Source organism: Theropithecus gelada, chromosome 1 (genome assembly GCF_003255815.1).
Source record: "Theropithecus gelada isolate Dixy chromosome 1, Tgel_1.0, whole genome shotgun sequence".
Classification (NCBI taxonomy): domain Eukaryota; kingdom Metazoa; phylum Chordata; class Mammalia; order Primates; family Cercopithecidae; genus Theropithecus; species Theropithecus gelada.
This window is the reverse complement of record NC_037668.1, coordinates 209,730,546-209,749,583: the sequence shown is the minus strand read 5'-3', so window position 1 is coordinate 209,749,583 and position 19,038 is coordinate 209,730,546. Positions and strand designations below refer to the sequence as shown.

General features: G+C 43.2%; 1 protein-coding gene across 2 annotated transcripts in view; it reads left to right on the top strand.

The window, feature by feature from the left end:
• The window catches only part of NID1 (nidogen 1), a 96,772-nt gene extending 85,107 nt beyond the window's left edge, over nt 1-11,665 (top strand). For both annotated transcript variants that reach the window (XM_025389440.1, XM_025389433.1), the window contains 6 exons: nt 2,321-2,447; nt 5,726-5,897; nt 6,851-7,008; nt 7,548-7,671; nt 8,392-8,504; nt 9,514-11,665. In XM_025389440.1, coding sequence (XP_025245225.1) covers nt 2,321-2,447; nt 5,726-5,897; nt 6,851-7,008; nt 7,548-7,671; nt 8,392-8,504; nt 9,514-9,635 — 816 coding nt within the window. In that variant the 3' untranslated portion in view covers nt 9,636-11,665. The remainder of the gene's footprint in view (nt 1-2,320; nt 2,448-5,725; nt 5,898-6,850; nt 7,009-7,547; nt 7,672-8,391; nt 8,505-9,513) is intronic.
• The last annotated feature ends 7,373 nt before the right edge of the window (nt 11,666-19,038 follow it).

The window sequence follows — 19,038 nt, the reverse complement described above, 5'->3', positions numbered from 1 at the left end:
CCTTTTTGACTTGATCCCTTGAGGAGGAAGTAAGTGCTCATCCTCCTGATTTTCCCAGTAAAAGATCATCCTGGTCCACCACTTCCTTGTTCCTGAGACCTTCCCTGCTGAGTCCTTCCCTGGCTTCGTAATGCCTAGTATTGTGACCACAACCAAGCACCCACTCCCAGTGTTTCTTGTAACTGAACAATTCAGTGTTTCCAGGCTATTGATAGAATCAAACCTCACCACATGCTGAGATCATACAGCCCGGCAGCTTCTTCCTGAGCCTCTCATGGGCAGCATCCAAAGAAAGGAACTCCTCACTGTCTGATCAAGGGAAAAGTTTGTGCTTCTGTTTTGTTTTTGAGTTTTTATTTTGAAGTAATCAGAGCCACAGGAAGTTGGAAAGGTATACAGAGAGGTCCTGTGTACCTTTCACCTGGTTTCTCCCAGTGGCTAAATTTTACAGAAGTATGAATCCCTATTGTTTTAAAATATTTTAATTTGCAAAAGATCTCGACAAGGCTTTGCCAAATCAACCTATAGGCAGATGACTTGTTTTGAGCTGGTTGCTTTAAATAATTTAAGTAACTCAGTGTTCTTTCTAGGTTGGAGTCTTGTCTAAATATCACCATAGTTCTTCACACATAATGAGCACCTAATAAATACTCGTTAATGAGTTACTGGCAGGTAATTGATTTGCCTCTTCTGAGGAGAGGCTGGCTTACTCAGAGCTAACTGTCAGTGGCTTTTCAAACTGAAATATAGCCCAGTAGGTTTTCACGAAACTCAAATCACATGTAAAACGTTACTCAACTTCACTTCCTCTGGTCCTTTTCTGTCTCACTTTTGTAAGAACCAATGTGTGGAAAAGGACTCTGGGCATGTTCGCTGAAGGAAATGTTTTCTTTCCTTAATGCTGTGGAGGGCCAGAGAAGTTGATGAGCATGTTTGCTGAAGGAAATGTTCTCTTTCCTTAGTACCACGGAAGGCCAGAGAAGTTGATGGGCCTGGGATGCTGTGAAGGAGGTACCCATAGTTGGGGCCTGAGCATTTGGTTGCGATGGTTTGAGAGAGTGAATATCTTAAAAGTGCACAGCATTGTCTGGGCACACTGGCTTACGTCTATAATCTCAGGACTTTGGGAGGCCCAGGCAGGTGGATCAGTTGAGCCCAGGAGTTCGAGACCAGCCTGGGCAACATAGTGAGACCTTATCTCTACAAAAAATAGAAAAATTAACTAGGTGTGGTGGCACATGTCTGTAGTCCCAGCTACAATTTAAATGTAAATTGTTTACATTTAACCTTATCTATCCCTTCATTTATTTGGATCTTTTATAGTTTCATGCTGCAATATTGTATAGTATTCAGTGTGGAATCTTGCATATTTAAAAATATTTATCCTTACATATTTTCTGTTTTTTTGATGCTGTCACAATTATTAAGGTTTATTTTCTATATTTTGCTAGTATATAGAAAAACAATTTTGTATCGACTTTGTATCTTGCACCCTTGCTAGATTCCCTTATTGGTTATAGTAGTTTTTTAGATTCCGCATGACTTTCTACATAAATAACCATATTATCTTAGAATAGAGTAATTTTACTTCTTCAATATGTATGCCTTTTATTTCTTTTTCTTTGTCACCTTCAAGTAGGCAAAGATTTCTTAGTATTCAAAAAGCATTACCCATAAAAGGAAAAAATAATAAATTAGATTTACTAAACATTAAAAACTTTTGCTCTTCCAAACACTATTACGAAAATGAAAGAGCAAACTACATACTGAGAAGAAATAATAGGTAGGTGCAGTGGCTGGTGCCGGTAATCCCAGCACTTTGGGAGGCTGAGTCAGATGGTTTGCTTGAGCCAGGAGTTTGAGACCAGAGTGGGCAAGACAGTGAGACTCTGTTTCTACAAAAAAATTTAAGAAATTAGTGAGGCATGGTGGCACATGCCTATAGTCCCAGCTACTCGAGAGACTGAGGGCGAGGATCACTTGAGTTCAGAAGGTTGAGGCTGCAGTGAGCAGTAATCATGCCACTACACTCCAGCCTGGGCAACAGAGACCCTGTCTCAAAAAATACATATTTATGCATGTATACACACACACACACAAAAATTCCTACACATATAGATGTACATATATATGTATATAACAAGAGTTTTATCTGAAATATATGAACAACTCCTACAACTCAATGATAAAAATGTTTAAATAGACAAAACACTTGGCACTTCATAACAAAAGATATCCAAATGCCTGTAGGCATGCAAAAAGATTCTCACTATCAGATGCTTGTAGATGGACCATTCTAACCACTGGTCTTCACTTCCAGGCTAAAGTCATCATTGGATTGGCCTTTGACTGTGTGGACAAGATGGTTTACTGGACGGACATCACTGAGCCTTCCATCGGGAGAGCCAGTCTGCATGGCGGAGAGCCAACCACCATCGTTAGGCAAGGTAAGCAAGCAAACATCATTTTTCCTTTTTGGTTTTACTTCTAGCAGCCCAGTGGCCACGTATGCCAGAGAAGAACAGCAAATGAAGCTGAACTTTCACAAACATTTCTCAGTCTGTTGTTGCATTACTGTGATAAAGTACATAAAGTTTAGGCACAACCTGCTTTTCAGTGTTCAACCTCAATTCCTCAACTGAGCAAATTCCTCATTAAGGATGCCAATTTCAACCAATGACTCTGTGCATTGTTTTTCATGCCTGCATTCAACAAATCAAGACTATTTTACATGGGTATGATTTATCTAGTTCAACGACCATTACAACAAAAATCCAAGGACCTCTAAAAATTCCACTGTGCTGAAATGGTCAAGTATTACACGTTGCTTGATTCAGTGACTCATCAACTGACTTGGGAATATTTTTGCTCATATGACATTGTCATGCTGATGATATTTGTTCTGTGGAGTCATCTTGCATTCTCTGCAAAATATTCACATCAAAGATACATCTTTAAAATAGAGCAGCCTCATTTTGTATTTCTTTTTACTTGGCACTGAATGTAGTTTTTTCTATTTTCAGTGGAATGTTTCCCTAACAATTGATATTCTAGACGATTTCCTGTGCCCGTGGAATAACTCCTGAAGCATTTTTTTCCCTTCTTTGTTGCCTTCAGTAGAGATGATGCAGCAGGAATGAAGCTGAGGTTGAATTAACTATGTCTGGCTTTGGACATAGGCCCTGAATCCTTTTCTGGAAGCCAACAGGCTATTTAAATCATGTCTTCTAGTTTTCACACTTTGGTTTAGTGAAAAACAGTTTGAAAAAGCCTATCTCTCTGTGTTAAACATGTTTTTGTTATTCTCTACGATTTCATTTTAAAACCCAGTGGAAGAGGGGAATAGGTCATTGTTTGCTATTTCCTGTTGCTTTTGGAGCTTGTAGTCATCCAAGAACGCTGTAAGCACAGTAAGAAACATTCCAAGCAAAAGCCTACTTACTGTGAAAACACAAAATTCAACCAAAATGTGATCTTTGTAGAAGAAAGATCACTGGGAATAATTTTCTTTTTTTTAAGAGAGAAAGAAGCTTCCAGTTATCTCCTTAGCATGATACAGGTTGGTGCTTGCCTAGTGAGTAAGAGTGACAGTTAGATATCATTTTCTTTTCTTCCTTATTTCATAACAGCCCGGATCCCAGGTTTTTCTTTCTTTCCTTAAGTTATGGTCCCAACCAAGTATCTTTAAAAAGTATCATATCTTTGAGGTAAGCAGTAAGGAATACTTCCTCAGACTGCACATTGAAGGATAAGATTTTCCAGACCTTTCCCTTGGAAGAGTAGCTCATAAAGAAGTATTTTGAGTTGAGGGAGAGGGGGACTGGTTGCTTTTGGGTTTGAGATCGGGACCAGGGCTGGTTCTAAGGAGACGATATGCATGGAACTTCCTCCAGGTGCCTCGCAGAGATACTCTCACAGAGCAGCCTGTTTTCTTTGCGTATATCTGAGTGACTCTTGTCTCTCACACAGGATGTGCTCATTCCAAATATACTCCAGAATAACTTATTCTGGTTCTATCTGAAAGCCAGAAGGGACCTTTGGAGGTCAGTCTCACTGTCCCTGTTCGTCTAGGGACATGGGAAATATTTTAGTACTTTATAAATCTCTACTTTGGGTTTAGATAATAAAGACTTTGTTTAAGTGGGGTTTCTAATTTTCAATAAACTTCCTCTGGTGGGCTTTCTTTCTGGGGGCTCTGATGTGTTCAGCATCCAAGGTCACCATCATATTAGGGCTCTGGCGAAGGCTAATGCAAAGGGGGCTGAGGGTCTGTATTGCTTGCATATTGACAAAAGAACCCAGTATTGGAGCCAGGCGCGGTGGCTCACGTCTGTAATCCCAACACTTTGGGAGGCCGAGGCGGTGGATCACTTGAGGTCAGGAGTTTGAGACCAGCCTGGCCAACATGGTGAAACCCTGTCTCTACTAAAAATACAAAAATTTGCCGGGCATGGTGGTGCGCACCTGTAATCCCAGCTACTGGGGAGGCTGAGGTAGAAGAATCATTTGAACCTGGGAGGTAGAGGTTTGCAGTGAGCCGAGATCGTACCACTGCACTTCAGCCTGGGCAACAGAATGAGACTCTGTCTCAAAACAAAACAAAACAAAACAAAACAGAAAAGGAACACAGTATTGGAATGGTTTCCTTATAGCCCAGATCCCTCAGGTAGGGTAGCCCCTTCTCCTTCCTGCTTATACTCCAGTCATACTAAGTGACCTTCACTCCTTCAATCAGTAGAAGGGAAAGATAGCCTAAGTGATATCAATAAAGCACAAATTGCTATTATTAATTTTAAAAAACTGTATAATAAAACACCAATGCAATCTTGAGCTTCCAGTAAAGTTAGATGGGTGCTGAGGGTTTGCAGGGAAGGTTCATGTTACCCGGTGGCAACTCCTGGCTTGAAAATCAGTTACTATAACCCAGTAAAGACTGGGGTGTTATTTGTAATCACTGACACCCCTTCTTTGTACCCCTTATGCTTGTATGAAAGTAATAACAGCTATGGTTTCTTGAAAGTGTTATTTCTGTGAAATGACCTTTATCCCCCATAATTAATGAACAAGATAGAACTATTTTTCCATTCCCCATCTTAAGATCTTCCACTGTCTCCCCTCTGCCTAAGCTCTAAGTTCATTAACATGTCATCCTACCTTCATCTCTGACCACTCCCCCACCCTCATGGTCTCCAACCACATATAATGACATCCTGTTCACTTCAAGCCACCGTCCAGCCTTCCTTTATACCTATGTGCCGGTCCCGCTACCTAAAAAGCTCTCATCCAGGATCTTTGTCTGACCAACTGCTATTGGTCCTTCAGGTGCCAGCTTCCAGCAATGTCACCTCCCCTAGGAACCCCTTCCTGGTTTCCCCAGGCTGGGGTTCCTCCTCCAGGCTCCCATGGGACCTGGAACTCAGTCTCAACTGTGGTTGGCTGTGGGCTCATGGAAAACTGGGCCTCGGCTTAGTCATTGTTACTGTCCTGGTTCCCAGTGTGCTGCATGATGGATATCCACAGAGTGAGTAAATGGCATTTTTGAATTTGTCACTTTGAGTGTTGTTTATCTTATAAACAACAGGCATTTCACATTCTCATTTAGTTTCTCAAAGTGCAGGGATTGGACACCACGTGAAGTAACATTGAGTATTCAGAAAAACCTTATCTCACCTGCTTAGAAAACAAAACAAAACAAAAATTAGAGGAGCTCTGTGTTTACTTCTAGATCTTGGAAGTCCAGAAGGCATTGCTGTTGATCACCTTGGCCGCAACATCTTCTGGACAGACTCTAACCTGGATCGAATAGAAGTGGCGAAGCTGGATGGCACGCAGCGCCGGGTACTCTTTGAGACCGACCTGGTGAATCCCAGAGGCATTGTAACGGATTCCGTGAGAGGGTATCTTTGTGTAAATATGTGTGTGCATCTCTTTGATTTGCATCTGCCCTTTTAGAGGTTCTCAGATGTGAGGCTTTAACTGCAGCGTTGCTCTCCTGAAATCAAAAAGTACAGGACGAAAGAGGCTACGGTTGGTGACTTGTAGATATCCATGGTACAATGCCAGAACATGTATTACAGTGTGGACTTGATACCATGTCCCACTTTCAAATCTTTTGCTAAGAGACTTTACAAGTTGGCATGCTCAGAAATTGGATATTTCCCATATGGCTTCAATGTGGATCAACACTTAGGTTGTATCAACTCCAGAAGAGTAGCAGGGCGGCATAGATGGACCCCTGAGGCTGCTTTCTGGGGCAGACCCAGCCTGAACACGCTGGAGACCCCTTCCTGTGGGTTTCTTCGGCACATCCATGCTTTCTCTTCCTACTTATCGCAAGGTCTACCTGTTACACAACAGGCTCTTAGCTCCTCGACACTGATTCTCTCCCTTTGAGACCACATCTCTTATTCTGTGGCCACTCAGCCACCTCCTTGAAGGCAGGTGCTCTGACCACAGCCCCTGCCAACATCTGCTTCGTGCCCTAGTCTGGTCCCCTGGGTCTGCTGTGCTCTCCTCCATATGGGCCCCATACAGGGAATTCCATGTATTTATGCCAGCTGTAAACTTTTACTTTGTTTTCTTTTGCTAACAGCTTCATTGAAATACAATATGTCAGTTACGTTAAAGGGAACCAAATTTGTTAGTAACAGAATCACCAAATTGAAGTGAGGAACCAAATCCAAGTGTCCTTGCAAAAGAAAATGTGTTTTATCACCTCTCGATCCTTTCAGGCGTTGTTTTCATGTCTGCCAATCACTTCATTGTAATTCTTTTCAAGTGCTTTTCATAAACTTTTTCTCACGCATCCTTATTATTTCTTTTCCTCTTTCCCCTGCTTTTCCTCCTCCAGGAACCTTTACTGGACAGACTGGAACAGAGATAACCCCAAGATTGAAACTTCCTACATGGATGGCACGAACCGGAGGATCCTGGTGCAGGATGACCTGGGCTTGCCCAATGGACTGACCTTCGACGCGTTCTCATCTCAGCTCTGCTGGGTGGATGCAGGTGATGGAAAGCTGGACACTGTCCAGGGCGGGTCTCAATCTCCTGTCAGGGGTGGGCAAACTAGGGCCCTGAAGCCAAATCTAACCAGCCACCTGTTTTTATATAACCCAGAAGCTATGAATGGGTTTTACATTTTGAACTGGTACATTAAATGTATACTGGTACAAAATTGTATAGATACCTGTGAACTGTCCTTGGTTTTCCCTCTTGGCCTGCAAAACCTGAAATAATTTACTGTCTGGTGCTTTAAGAAAAAATTGGCCACCCTCATGTTGTAAGTGGCACTGCACAGAGCCTAGAGTCACCCTGATACTGATAAGCAATTCACGACTTACATTACTCTGTCCTGGCTCGTGCCTCCCCAGCAGAAGCAACACAGGAGGAAGAGACAACTTCCCAGTTTTTAAGAGCAAGCCCCATGAGATTTGTCATTGTAATGCTTAATTTCTCCCACTCTTGCCCTTATTATTCTTGTTTTTTCGGCACAAAGGGGCCATTTCTTGCGTGAACAATGAATGACTTGTTTCCGCTCCACACAGGCACCAATCGGGCGGAATGCCTGAACCCCAGTCAGCCCAGCAGACGCAAGGTTCTCGAAGGGCTCCAGTATCCTTTCGCTGTGACGAGCTACGGGAAGAATCTGTATTACACAGACTGGAAGATGTACGTCAGCTGTAGCCGTGGGGGCTGTGTGGGGGCTGCTCGGGCCTGCACCTCCACCCACTGTCTCTGGGAGGCCAGGCCCTTCCCATCTGGCCTCTTGGCTTGACTTTTGAGCCTCCAGAAATGTCCCCTCTAGAGATGTCTCCTCTCCCTCATCCTGGTTGTGAGGAGCCAAGAGAGGAGTGTGAAGAAGGAGGGAGGACAAGGCCCTAGAGTACAGGAGGTGCCATTTATCATCCAGATGCTCCTGACTGTGTGGTTTCAAGTCTTCAAACCTGGACTTCCTCAGCACATCTGCTCTTTCCCCAGGAGCTGGCCCAGGGTCACATGGCCAGTGGGCTCCATGTCCACTTCATGTCTCTGCTTCATTATAGTTGTCAAACTGCAATATTCCCATGGCCTCTTCTTGACCACCCCTTCCTGCCAAAGGAGGGATTCAGCTAAGAAGACAACTAGCCAGAGGCGTCTGTCTAGAAAGCTCATTTCCTGCCTGGGATTTAGAGTGGGAGGGAAGACCTAGCTGGTCTTTATCCTTTTGTAAAAAGCCAGAGAAATGCAGGCTTGGCCCACCCCAGGAGAAGGAAGGGATGTCTAGGAAGCAAGCCCATCATGTCTGTTCATGGCCTCCAGTTTATCCTTAAAATGACAAGAGGCTGCCTTGTAGATACAAGTTCAAGCCATCAGATGTGTGTTCACCTTCTGCCCTTTGGTACTTTGTAGGAATTCCGTGGTTGCTCTCGATCTTGCAATTTCCAAGGAGACGGATGCTTTCCAACCCCACAAGCAGACCCGGCTGTATGGCATCACCACGGCCCTGTCTCAGTGTCCCCAAGGTAACTCTCCTGTGCCGTTACTGTTGGGGTACTGGGGGCACCTGGAGGCTCAGAGCCCACACTCTGGCTGCTACCCGTATGGCCACTAGTAGCCTTGATTATGCCGTAAGAGAGATCCAGTCCTTTGCATCCAGGGTCTCCATTAGAAGGTGGACCAGTTAAATAAACAGAAAATATTAGGTCATGAAGTTGTCAGGATGAGGAAAAGCATTGAGTTTTGGGCTGGATATAAAAGTATAGGGTCTTCAGGTACCAAATAGTCAGGTTAGGATATTACAATGTTAGGATCTCTGCTGCTTTAAAAGTCCATCCATTTGGCCTAACAGCAATAACAATAATTAATAAGAAGAATTGCAAACATATGTGCGGCACTTACTGTGAGCTATGAACTTTACGTATACCAATTCACTTAGAGTTCTAAATATTTTGTATTCATTAGTTCATGTAATCCTCATAGCAACCCTATGAGGTAGGTACTATTATTATGTTCATTTCATAAATAAGCGAACTGAAGCAACTTGCTCCAAGTCACGCAGCTCACAGAGGCAAGTCCAGGCAGCCTGGCCCTGGAGTCTGTGCTATGCTGCCTCTTGAAGGCCTCTCCCCTCACCCACTTTCCTTCTCAGCTTCCCTCATCTTCTCCTGTCAGTGTGAAGCTGGGAGTGCAAGCTACATAAAAAGAACTTCTCACTTTAAAATTCCAACTCCATGTTATAATCGGAGCTGGGGAACTTCCCCTGAGATCTGTTTAATAGCCTTAGTAGAAAATCTGCATAACCCCCAAGTTGGGAATCAGTGTTTGTGTCTGTCTGGTTTAATACTGATAAAACAAACAATGGATCAGCTCAGCTGATTGCCTAGCACAGTGTCCCCACTCTCCTGAAGTCTCCCTAGCATGGCTTCAAGGAAACCAAAATTGGGATCACACACAAGAAGGAGCCCACTGTCTTAACTGGCTATGGAGTCAAGTCAGGGAGAGGGCTACTGAACTGATTTCTGCCTTTTCCAGGCCATAACTACTGCTCAGTGAATAATGGCGGCTGCACCCACCTCTGCTTGGCCACCCCAGGGAGCAGGACCTGCCGTTGCCCTGACAACACCCTGGGAGTTGACTGTATCGAACGGAAATGAAGACAAGAGTGCCTTATTTCCTTTCCAAGTATTTCACAGCAACACTCTACTTGAAGCAACTTGGTCCAGATTGAAAAGTGTCCTCTGGCTGAGTGGCCACTAGGCCCAGACTCAGCCCAGCCTGAGCCCCAACAACTTTTTCCTCATTGTTCCCCAAAACATGCACCCTGGACTTCTCTAATAGAAAAGTCTCTACCCCTACACAAGGACAGAACCTGCCACCCCTCCCCCAACCCTCAGGCAGACTTATACATCCCTGAGTGAGGATTACATGCCCATCTCAGTGTCCTAGGACCTTTTCCCAATACTAGCCCCAAGTGGTGAACAGAACCTCCCAAATTTGAGTTGCACCCTTCCCTGTGGCCTTATGAGCTCAGCCTCGCTTTGAGGTACCCACCATCCTGTCAGCTCCTTGACATATGAGCCAGGGCCTGACTAGGAAAAGTTGGGAGTTAAGGAGGGAATTAGCATTCCTTAATATTTTGTTTTGGTGCTCTGAATTTCTTCTTTATTACGGTCCTATATTTTTACTCCTCAGTTCCTCACCATCATCATCTTATCTAAGACCCCCATTATAATGTTCACACTCTGCTTTTTGATCAAAACCTACCCTGTCCTAAAGATATATGGGCATTTGGCGGATGATAATGAACAGCCCCCCCCAGATAGAATGTCAATATTTGAGCAGTAGGATATTGGCATTTGTTAGTTAAAGGCTTAAATCAAAAGAATGTCCAATGGTAGGAATTTCAAGGTGTAGTCAGATATTTGAGAATAGGGGATTGTTTTGATGTGCCTTAAATTATACCAAAGATTACTAATTATTCCTCTTTGCCCAAAATACTTGCATCCAAGGTTCTAGTCTCTGTTGCTGTGTTGGTTTTCAGTCCCACTGCTGGCACCAATATCCCTCCTTTTCATGGAGACCTATTTGAGGCACAGGATGGGGCTGGCACCAGATGATTTCCCACCACAGTCCCTCACCTCTGGCCTCCACACTAGAGAACCAATTTACACTCAACAATGACCTCACCCCTCCTTGGTTTCTCCCTCTGTCTGTGGCCACTGTTGGATGTATTCTCATCTAACAACATAATCTGGAAAGACTGAATTGAATATTTATACTAGTGGTTCATATCCTTTATTGCTCAATGATCTAATTAAAAGGATCATTGCCACATTTCATATTTATATTTCTACAATTTGTTTAGAAAACATCTCCTGACCATATCAGTAGCTGGTGTTATCTTTTCATCAACTGCTTCCCAGAGTCCTAAAACAATACAAATTTTGGATTGAAAAGTTCAGCATAAGGAGTTTGAGTGAGTAAAGGATGGGATAAAGAAGTCAAGAAGATTCAATGAAAAGTATCACAAAAAAGAGTTTGATCAACAAGAGAAATAAAAAAGCCCAAGAGGAAATGGGAGGGGAAGGAATTTAAGAACAGCAATAAGTAAAACTCTTAAGTAACTCCAGAAAGAAAATGGTACATTTTGCCAAAGACCACTTATACTTGAGAACATGGAAGAATTTGCCTGATCCTCTCTTTGGGGAAGAGAGTCTCTCCTCTTTTCCTCAAACCCCGTTACCCTCAGCTTCTCCACCCCACCTTCTCCTGACTTTGTCCTCACTTGCTTCTGCAGTACATTGGAACCTGAATTGAAATAAAGTCTTCCCTTGAATAATTGGAGTTTGTCTTGAGAGGCAAATGTAGCCCCAAGAATCACAAGATTCAAGGACCATGTAGGTCTTTTACACATAGCCCAACTCCATAAATCAGTCTCGCTTTCTTTTTGTATTTATCGTTTCATATTAAACCCTCTATATCAAATGTTCATCATGATTTTGTATGATTTTTATAACTATTTTATTCATTTTATTAGATTTATTCTAAAATTTTTAAATGGTAAATTCTTAAACTGTGGAAACCACTAAAGGTGCTTATTAACTGTTCTCCCAGATTTGTACAAGTATTGGAAGATTCCTTGAGTTTACAGCTGTACAAATAGTGTGGAAAATAAATTTTTTTTGTTAAAAAGAAAATCTTCCTCTATCTTTTTTGAATGAAGAGATTTAATGTTGGGAGGCTGATTCACAATAGACAGACAGACAACCACTTAATAATCTGCAAAACCTATGGAACCCAGAAACTCTTATCCCAGTATTATAAGAGCTAGTGTGTTTCTCAACCACAAAAAAACTTAGGGGTTGTACTTTACTTACAAATGAGTAGGCTGGGTGCAGTGTCTCATACCTGTAATCCCAACACTTTGGGAGGCCAAGGTGGGTGAATCACTTGAGGCCAGGAGTTTGAGACCAGTTTGGGCAATACAGGGAGACTCCATCTCTACAAAACATCAAAAAAAAAAAAAAAAAAAAAAAAAGCTGGGCATGGTGGCACACCCCTGTCGTCCCAGATACTCAGGAGGTCGAGGTGGGAGGATTGTTTGAATCTGGGAGGCCGAGGCTGCAGTGAGCTATGATCGTGCCACTGCACTCCAACCTGGGACAGAGTGAGACCCTATCTCAAAAATGTAAAAAATAAAATAAAAAATAAATTATAGTTTTCAAGCCACTCTTTTTGATACTGTTTTCATTGAGAAAATATATTCTATAAGCAGGCAATAGGAAAAGTTTTCTGATTCAGCTCTGGAGACAAGCTGTGTTTTAATTCTCTTTTTACCTCCAGGAAGGAAGAAAGATGCTTTCCTGGCACTGGCTATGGAGTGAGACCCCTGGTCTGTTCTAAGCTGCCACCAATAGGCAGTGCCACTCATGCTGGCCCCTGGGTGGGATGAGAATGGCCTCTGACTTGGACAGAGTGAAGGAGCTCTGAAGTTACAGGACTGAGGTGTCCAGAGCTCAGTTGCTGCAGAGAAGGGAATTGGTACCATCAATGGAGCCAATATACAGCCTGCCAGTGTGAATTTCTTGAAAGAGACAACTTACATATGTTAGGGCTAAAACTTCTAGTGTTTTATTCTGGCTATAAAATCTGATTACTCAAAGATGATATCAAGCTCCATGGTGGAGATAAGAAGCTCCAGGAATCTATCCCTCCATTAAAACAATTGAACTGGCAAGAGCTGTCTGATGCAACTATTTTGGAATTCGGGATCTTAGGGAACACTTGCCGCACTCAGGAGGAAGCTCGATGAGGAGGCTGGCAAGTTCTGGTCAAGTTCAGCTCTTCACTTAGTGGTGGCTACCACCTGCCTTGATCAGCTCAGGGCAGTCAGTTGTGGGGACAGCAGCTCAGGTTCTCAGTGTGGCTCGCTGGAGCCAGGTTGGACGATAAAGACCCCGTTTTCCAAAAACCAGGGCTGTGGGTTCTGATTACTGATTGCTGCTTTTGATCCTTGAGGGGCTAGCATATAGGCAACATTTTTCATGATCCTGGGTTTGTCAATCATTTCTTGGATAGGATATCAAAAGCACCAGCAACAAAATAAAAAAACAGGTAAGCCGGACTTCGTCAAAATTAACATTTTTACCTCAAAGGATACTATCAAGAGAGTAAAAAGACAACCCGTGGAATGGGAGAAAATATTTGCAAATTCTATATGTGATAAGGAATTAATATTCAGAATATAACTATATTTCAACAACAAAAAAGCAAACAATTTCAAAATGAGTAAAGAATTTGAGTAAACATTTATATGAAGAAGATATACAAATGGCCAATAAGCATATGAAAAGATGCTCAATATCATTAGTCATTAGGTAAATGCAAACAAAAACCGCAATTTGACACCACGTTACAGCATTAGGATGGCTTTTATCAAAAACAAAAAAAAACAAACCAGACAAGTGCTGGAGAGCATGTGGAAACCTAGAAACCTTGTCCATTGCTGATGGGAATGAAAAAAGACAGCTTGGTGGTTCCCCAAAAAGTTTGAATATAGAATTACTATATGATCCAGCAGTTCCGCTCCTAGGAATATACCCAAAATAATCGAAAACAAGGGCTGGAACAGATGCTTGTGTGTGGCTGTTCATTGCAATGTCATTCACTATAGCCAAAAGTTACGGAAACAACCCAAGTGTCCATCAACAGATGAATGAATCAACAAAATATGTTATGTACATTTAATGGAATATTATTGAGCCTAACAAATGAAATCCTCATACATGCTACAACATAGATGAACCTTCAGGACATTATGCTGTGGGAAATAAGCCAGACACAAACTATCAAGCAATATATATGCTTCCATGTATATGAGGTATCTAGAATGGACCAATTCATAGAGACTGAAAGTAGATCAAAGGTTGCCAGGGACTGTGGGGAGGTGGAATGGAGAATTACTGCTCAATGGCTACAGAATTCTTATTTGGGAAAATGAAAAGTACTGGAAATAGATAGTGGTGATGGTTGCACAATATTGTGAATGTAATAAATGTCAGTGACTTGTACACTTAAAAATTATTAATGACCAGGTGTCGTGGGTAACACCTGTAATCCCAGCACTTTGGGAGGCCACAAGGTCAGGAGATCAAGACCATCCTGGCCAACATGGTGAAACCTTGTCTCTACTAAAATGTAAAAAATTAGCCGGGTGTGGTGGCACGTGCTTGTAGTCCCAGCTACTCGGGAGGCTGAGGTAGAGGAATCGCTTGAACCTGGGAGGCCGAGATCGTGCCACTGTACTCCAGCCTAGCAACAGAGCAAGATTCTGTCTCAAAAAAAAAAAAAAAAAAATTATGGCAAATTTCATGATATATACATATTTTACGATTTTTAAAATTAATAATGTAATATACCCAAAACCACTGCAGGTACACTTTGGGTGAATTACATAGCATGTGAATTGCTCACATGTGAATATCTCAATAAAGCTGTTTTGGGTGGGCACAGTGGCTCACATCTGCAATCTCAGCACTTTAGAGGCTGAGGCAGGAGGACAGCTTGAGGCCAGTAATTTGAGACCAGCCTGGGTAATATAGTGAGACCCCCATCTCTACAAAAAACTTTTAAAAATTAGCCGAGTGTAGTGGCAAGTGCCTGTGGTCCCAGCTACTCGGGAGGCTGAGGCAGGAGGATTGCTTGAGCCCAGGAGTTTGAGGTTAGAGTGAGCTGTGATCATGCCGCTGTACTCCAGCCTGGGGCACAGAGCAGGACCCTGTCAAATAAATAAATAAGGGTTTTTTTGTTTTGTTTTGTTTCGTTTTTTTGAGACAAAAAAATAAGGGGTTTTTTTTTGAGACAAAAACATAAGGGTTTTTTTTTTTTTTTTTTTTTCCGCTCAGCCGCCCAGGCTGGAGTGCAGTGGCACGATCTCGGCTCACTGCAAGCTCCGCCTCCCGGGTTCACGCCATTCTCCTGCCTCAGCCTCCTGAGTAGCTGGGACTACAGGCGCCCGCCACTGCGCCCGGCTAATTTTTTTGTGTGTTTTAGTAGAGACGGGGTTTCCGTGTTAGCCAGGATGGTCTCGATCTCCTGACCTCGTGATCCGCCCGTCTCGGCCTCCCAAAGTGCTGGGATTACAGGCTTGAGCCACCGCGCCCGGCCAAATAAGTTGGTTTTTAAAAATCACTGTAATTAAAAACAAAAACTCGGATGCTCCTGGTTGGCAAAATGCTGATCCTTGTTGTGGCTGGCTGAATTCTAAAGATTTCAGGATTCTAATTTAGTACTGCTCTGAAGGGACTTTGCAGATGGAATTTAGATGACTAAGTAGCTGACGTTAAAACAGGGAAATTATCCTGGGTTATCCAGGCAAGCCCTTAAAAACAGAGGAGGGAGGCAGAAGAGTCAGCGAGATAAGGCAGAAACAGAAAGCAGGAGAGGAGAGGGTGAAGGGGGAGAAGGACTGTTCACACTTCTCTTTAGGTTATAGTTCACTAGGCACAGAGAAACCTTTAGGCTGAACTTAAAAATACTTAAGAGCAGCTTTAGGCTAAACTTGATTTAACAGGGAAAAACATGACTTTGCAAAAATTCTTTCAGGGAGTGTTCTATCGACACATTTGAAGACCACAGTTCTGGAAAGCGAGGAAGACGGGGCCCAGTTCCCTCCCCAGCAGTGTCACTGCCCAGCTCTGGTTCTCAAGTTCCCTCCCCAGCAGTGTCACTGCCCAGCCCAAGGGCCAAAAAGGCTTGAAAACAGGCTCCAAGAGCGGCTTCCTGGTAGCTAGCAGCTCACGTGGGGACAGATGAGCTTAAATGGCAAGCCTGCCTGAGTGCTCTCCAGCCCCACTGCTTCAGTTTAAATCTGGGCGGGTCTTCTCAAAGACAGTTCCAGAAGAGGCCACGTGAGGGCAGTAACAGCCTCTCAATGCCTGTTTTTGGGGAAAGAGAGAAGTAGGGGCGGAGCGCGGGGAGTGTCCCAGGCCTGGCTACCCAGATAACTTCCCCAAAAGAAGCCACGCTCAGGCCTTCCCATCATCCCACTCAAGAGCTTTCTTCATATTGGTCAGTTGCCTAACCTGTTACGAAAAGAACTTCCCAATTATAGTCAAGACTCTTCGTCTAAATTCAGATTTCCACCAAACAGCCCAGCACTTTTCCTCCCCAAGTCATCTCCTTACTCAGTAAACATTTGCAGACATTCATCACACGAGATCCCCAGCCGTGGGCTCAGCATCGTACACCGAGGCAGAAATACACAGACGTATTCCTGAGTGTATTCTGTGTATGCAAAAGTGCCTACGTCTCTTCATGGACCAGGTTCTGAGTGAATCTAAGAGGAGAACACGGAATAGCAGGCTAATTCCAGAAAATGCAGGGCCTTTGCAAGGAAGTGGGCGTCTAGTCACTAAGCAGATAGTAATAACAGGTGGTGCTAAATGACTGCTTCAAACCACTTTGTTAAGTGGATCGGAGAAGGGAGAAGGCTCAGAAGAGACAGGGCAGCAAGAGGCTTTTATTAGCTAGATGCAAATAGGAAATGGGAAACTAACTCAGGATAACCTTACGCAATAGAATTTTTTGTGCCCATTGAGTAAGTCAGGAAACTGAGGGTTAGGGAGGTGACGTAACTTGGCAAAGGTTACGCCGTCAGAGCAAAGTCCAGCTCCAGATTTGGTTTACTCTAAATACCCTTCCTCACCCCCCTTTTTAAGAAATACCTTAAATAAAAATTTATTTGTACTTGATCTTACATTATTATTTATTTGTATTCAGCACATTTTCATTTAGAAAGTTGGAAAATAAAGGCACAAAAACAAAATAACAGTAATTTCATTACTCAAGAATAGCCTCATCAATACAATCTTGTCCCAGAAATGTTGTAAACACACACACACACGCACAATACTGTTACATATATTTTTGTAAGATATATATAACAAAAAATGCGATCCTGTTATACTTTTCAGTATTTTTGTTTTCCATTTAAATAAATGTGCATATGAACATTACTTTGAACAACTACATAATAGTATCATACTCTATTATATGGACAATAAACTCTCACCAATTCATTTACTCATGAACATTTAGGGTGTTTCTATGTGTTTTTTTAATGTGATAAATAACAATAATCACCTGCATACTGATATCAGTGTCTCAGTGTCCTTTTTTTTTTTTTTTTGAGAGTCGTGCTCTGTTGCCCAGGCTGGAGTGCAGTGGCATGATCTCGGCTCACTGCAACCTCCACCTCCCGGATTCAAGTGATTCTCCTGCCTCAGCCTCCCGAGTAGCTGCGACCACAGGCGTGTGCCACCACGCCCAGCTAATTTTTTATATTTTTAGTACGGACGGGGTTTTACCACGTTAGCCAGGATGGTCTCCATCTCCTGACCTTGTGATTCGCCCGCCTCAGCCTCCCAAAGTGCTGGGATTACAGGCATGAGCCACCGCGCCTGACCCTCAGTGTCCTTATTAATATCTTTAGGATAAATTTCAACTCACAATTATTTAAAAATTTAAGACTTTCAATAGATCCTCCCCAACTGCCTTGCAGAAAGTTTGTACCAGTTTATACTCCCACCAGCAGGAGTGTTGGAGAGGGCCCGTTTCCCCGTACTTTTGCCTTTGCATAGTTAATTTTTTCATTTTTGCCAAATACATAGGTGGTGTTTGTTTATTAAAATTTACATCATTGGCTGGTTGTAGTGACTCACGCCTGTAATCCCAGCACTTTGGGAGGCCAACATGGGAGGATTGCTTGAAGCCAGGAGTTTGAGGCCCAGCCTGGGCAACAGAGTGAGGCTCAGTCTCTAAAAAGAAAAAAAAAAATACACTCTTTAAGTTGTGGTAAACTTTTGAAATGCACACTAGCCACTTACAGTTCTTTTGTCAATTGTCCTTTTTCCTAATTGGGAGAATCTTACTGATGTATAAGGGCCCTTTACATTTTAAAGCTAATTAACCTTTTGTTGTCTATTTTGCAAATAATATTCCCCAAGGGTTTTTTGTTGTTGTTTGTTTGTTTGTTTTTTGAGACAGGGTTTTGCTCTGTCGCCCAGGCTGGAGTGCAGTGGCACGATCTTGGCTCACTGCAATGTTGGCTCACTGCAACCTCCGTCTCCTGGGTTCAAGCTCTTCTCCTGCCTCAGCCTCTCCAGCAGCTGGGATTACAGGCATGTGCCACCACACCTGGCTAAGTTTTGTATTTTTAGTAGAGATGGGGTTTCACCATGTCGGCCAGGCTGGTCTTGAACTCCTGACTTCATGATCCACCTGCCTTAACCTCCCAAAGTGCTGGTGGCAGGCATGAGCCACCCCACCCAGCTTTTTTATTGGTTTTTTGTTCTGGGGTATTTGGGGATGTACAGAAGGTTTTAATCTACATGTAGTCAATTCCTGCTCAGTGTGAATTAGAACAAAAGTACCAGCCAAGAAATCACGAGGCCGAGAATGTCCAGGCTCCACCCTGTGGCAGATGGTATTTTCCAAAATGGCCTCAACACAATCTCCCATCCCACATATTCTTACAATGGCATGTCGATGTGATGTTGACATTCCTCTCATCAAGAACTAGGGCCTATGTCCCCTCTTCTTGAATCTGGATGGGCCTATGACTATAGCGGAGGGGATAACATGTGGGTTCTGAGGCTGGGTCATACAAGGTGAAACGGCTTCCGCCCAGTCTTCTTGGGATTCTCTCTCTCCGGTTCTGTGATAGGAGGAAGAAGCCACATGAAGAGGGCATGTGCCTGGGATGGCAGCTCCAGCTGTAGTCTCAGCCTACAGCAGACATCAGTCTCTAGACACGCAAACAAAGAGACCTCCTGGGTGACTCCAGCCCAAGCCACTGTCTGACAGCAATCTCACAAGAACAGTCCAGGAGGCCCCAGTCAATTTCAGACCATGAGAGATAAAACAGGCTGAGCAGCCCTAATCCAAAACTTATAAAATCTGAAAGACTCCACATTTCAAAACTCTTCGAGTGCTGACGTGATGCTCAAAGGTCATGCTCAAAGGAAATGAATATTGGCGCATTTTGGATTTCTGATT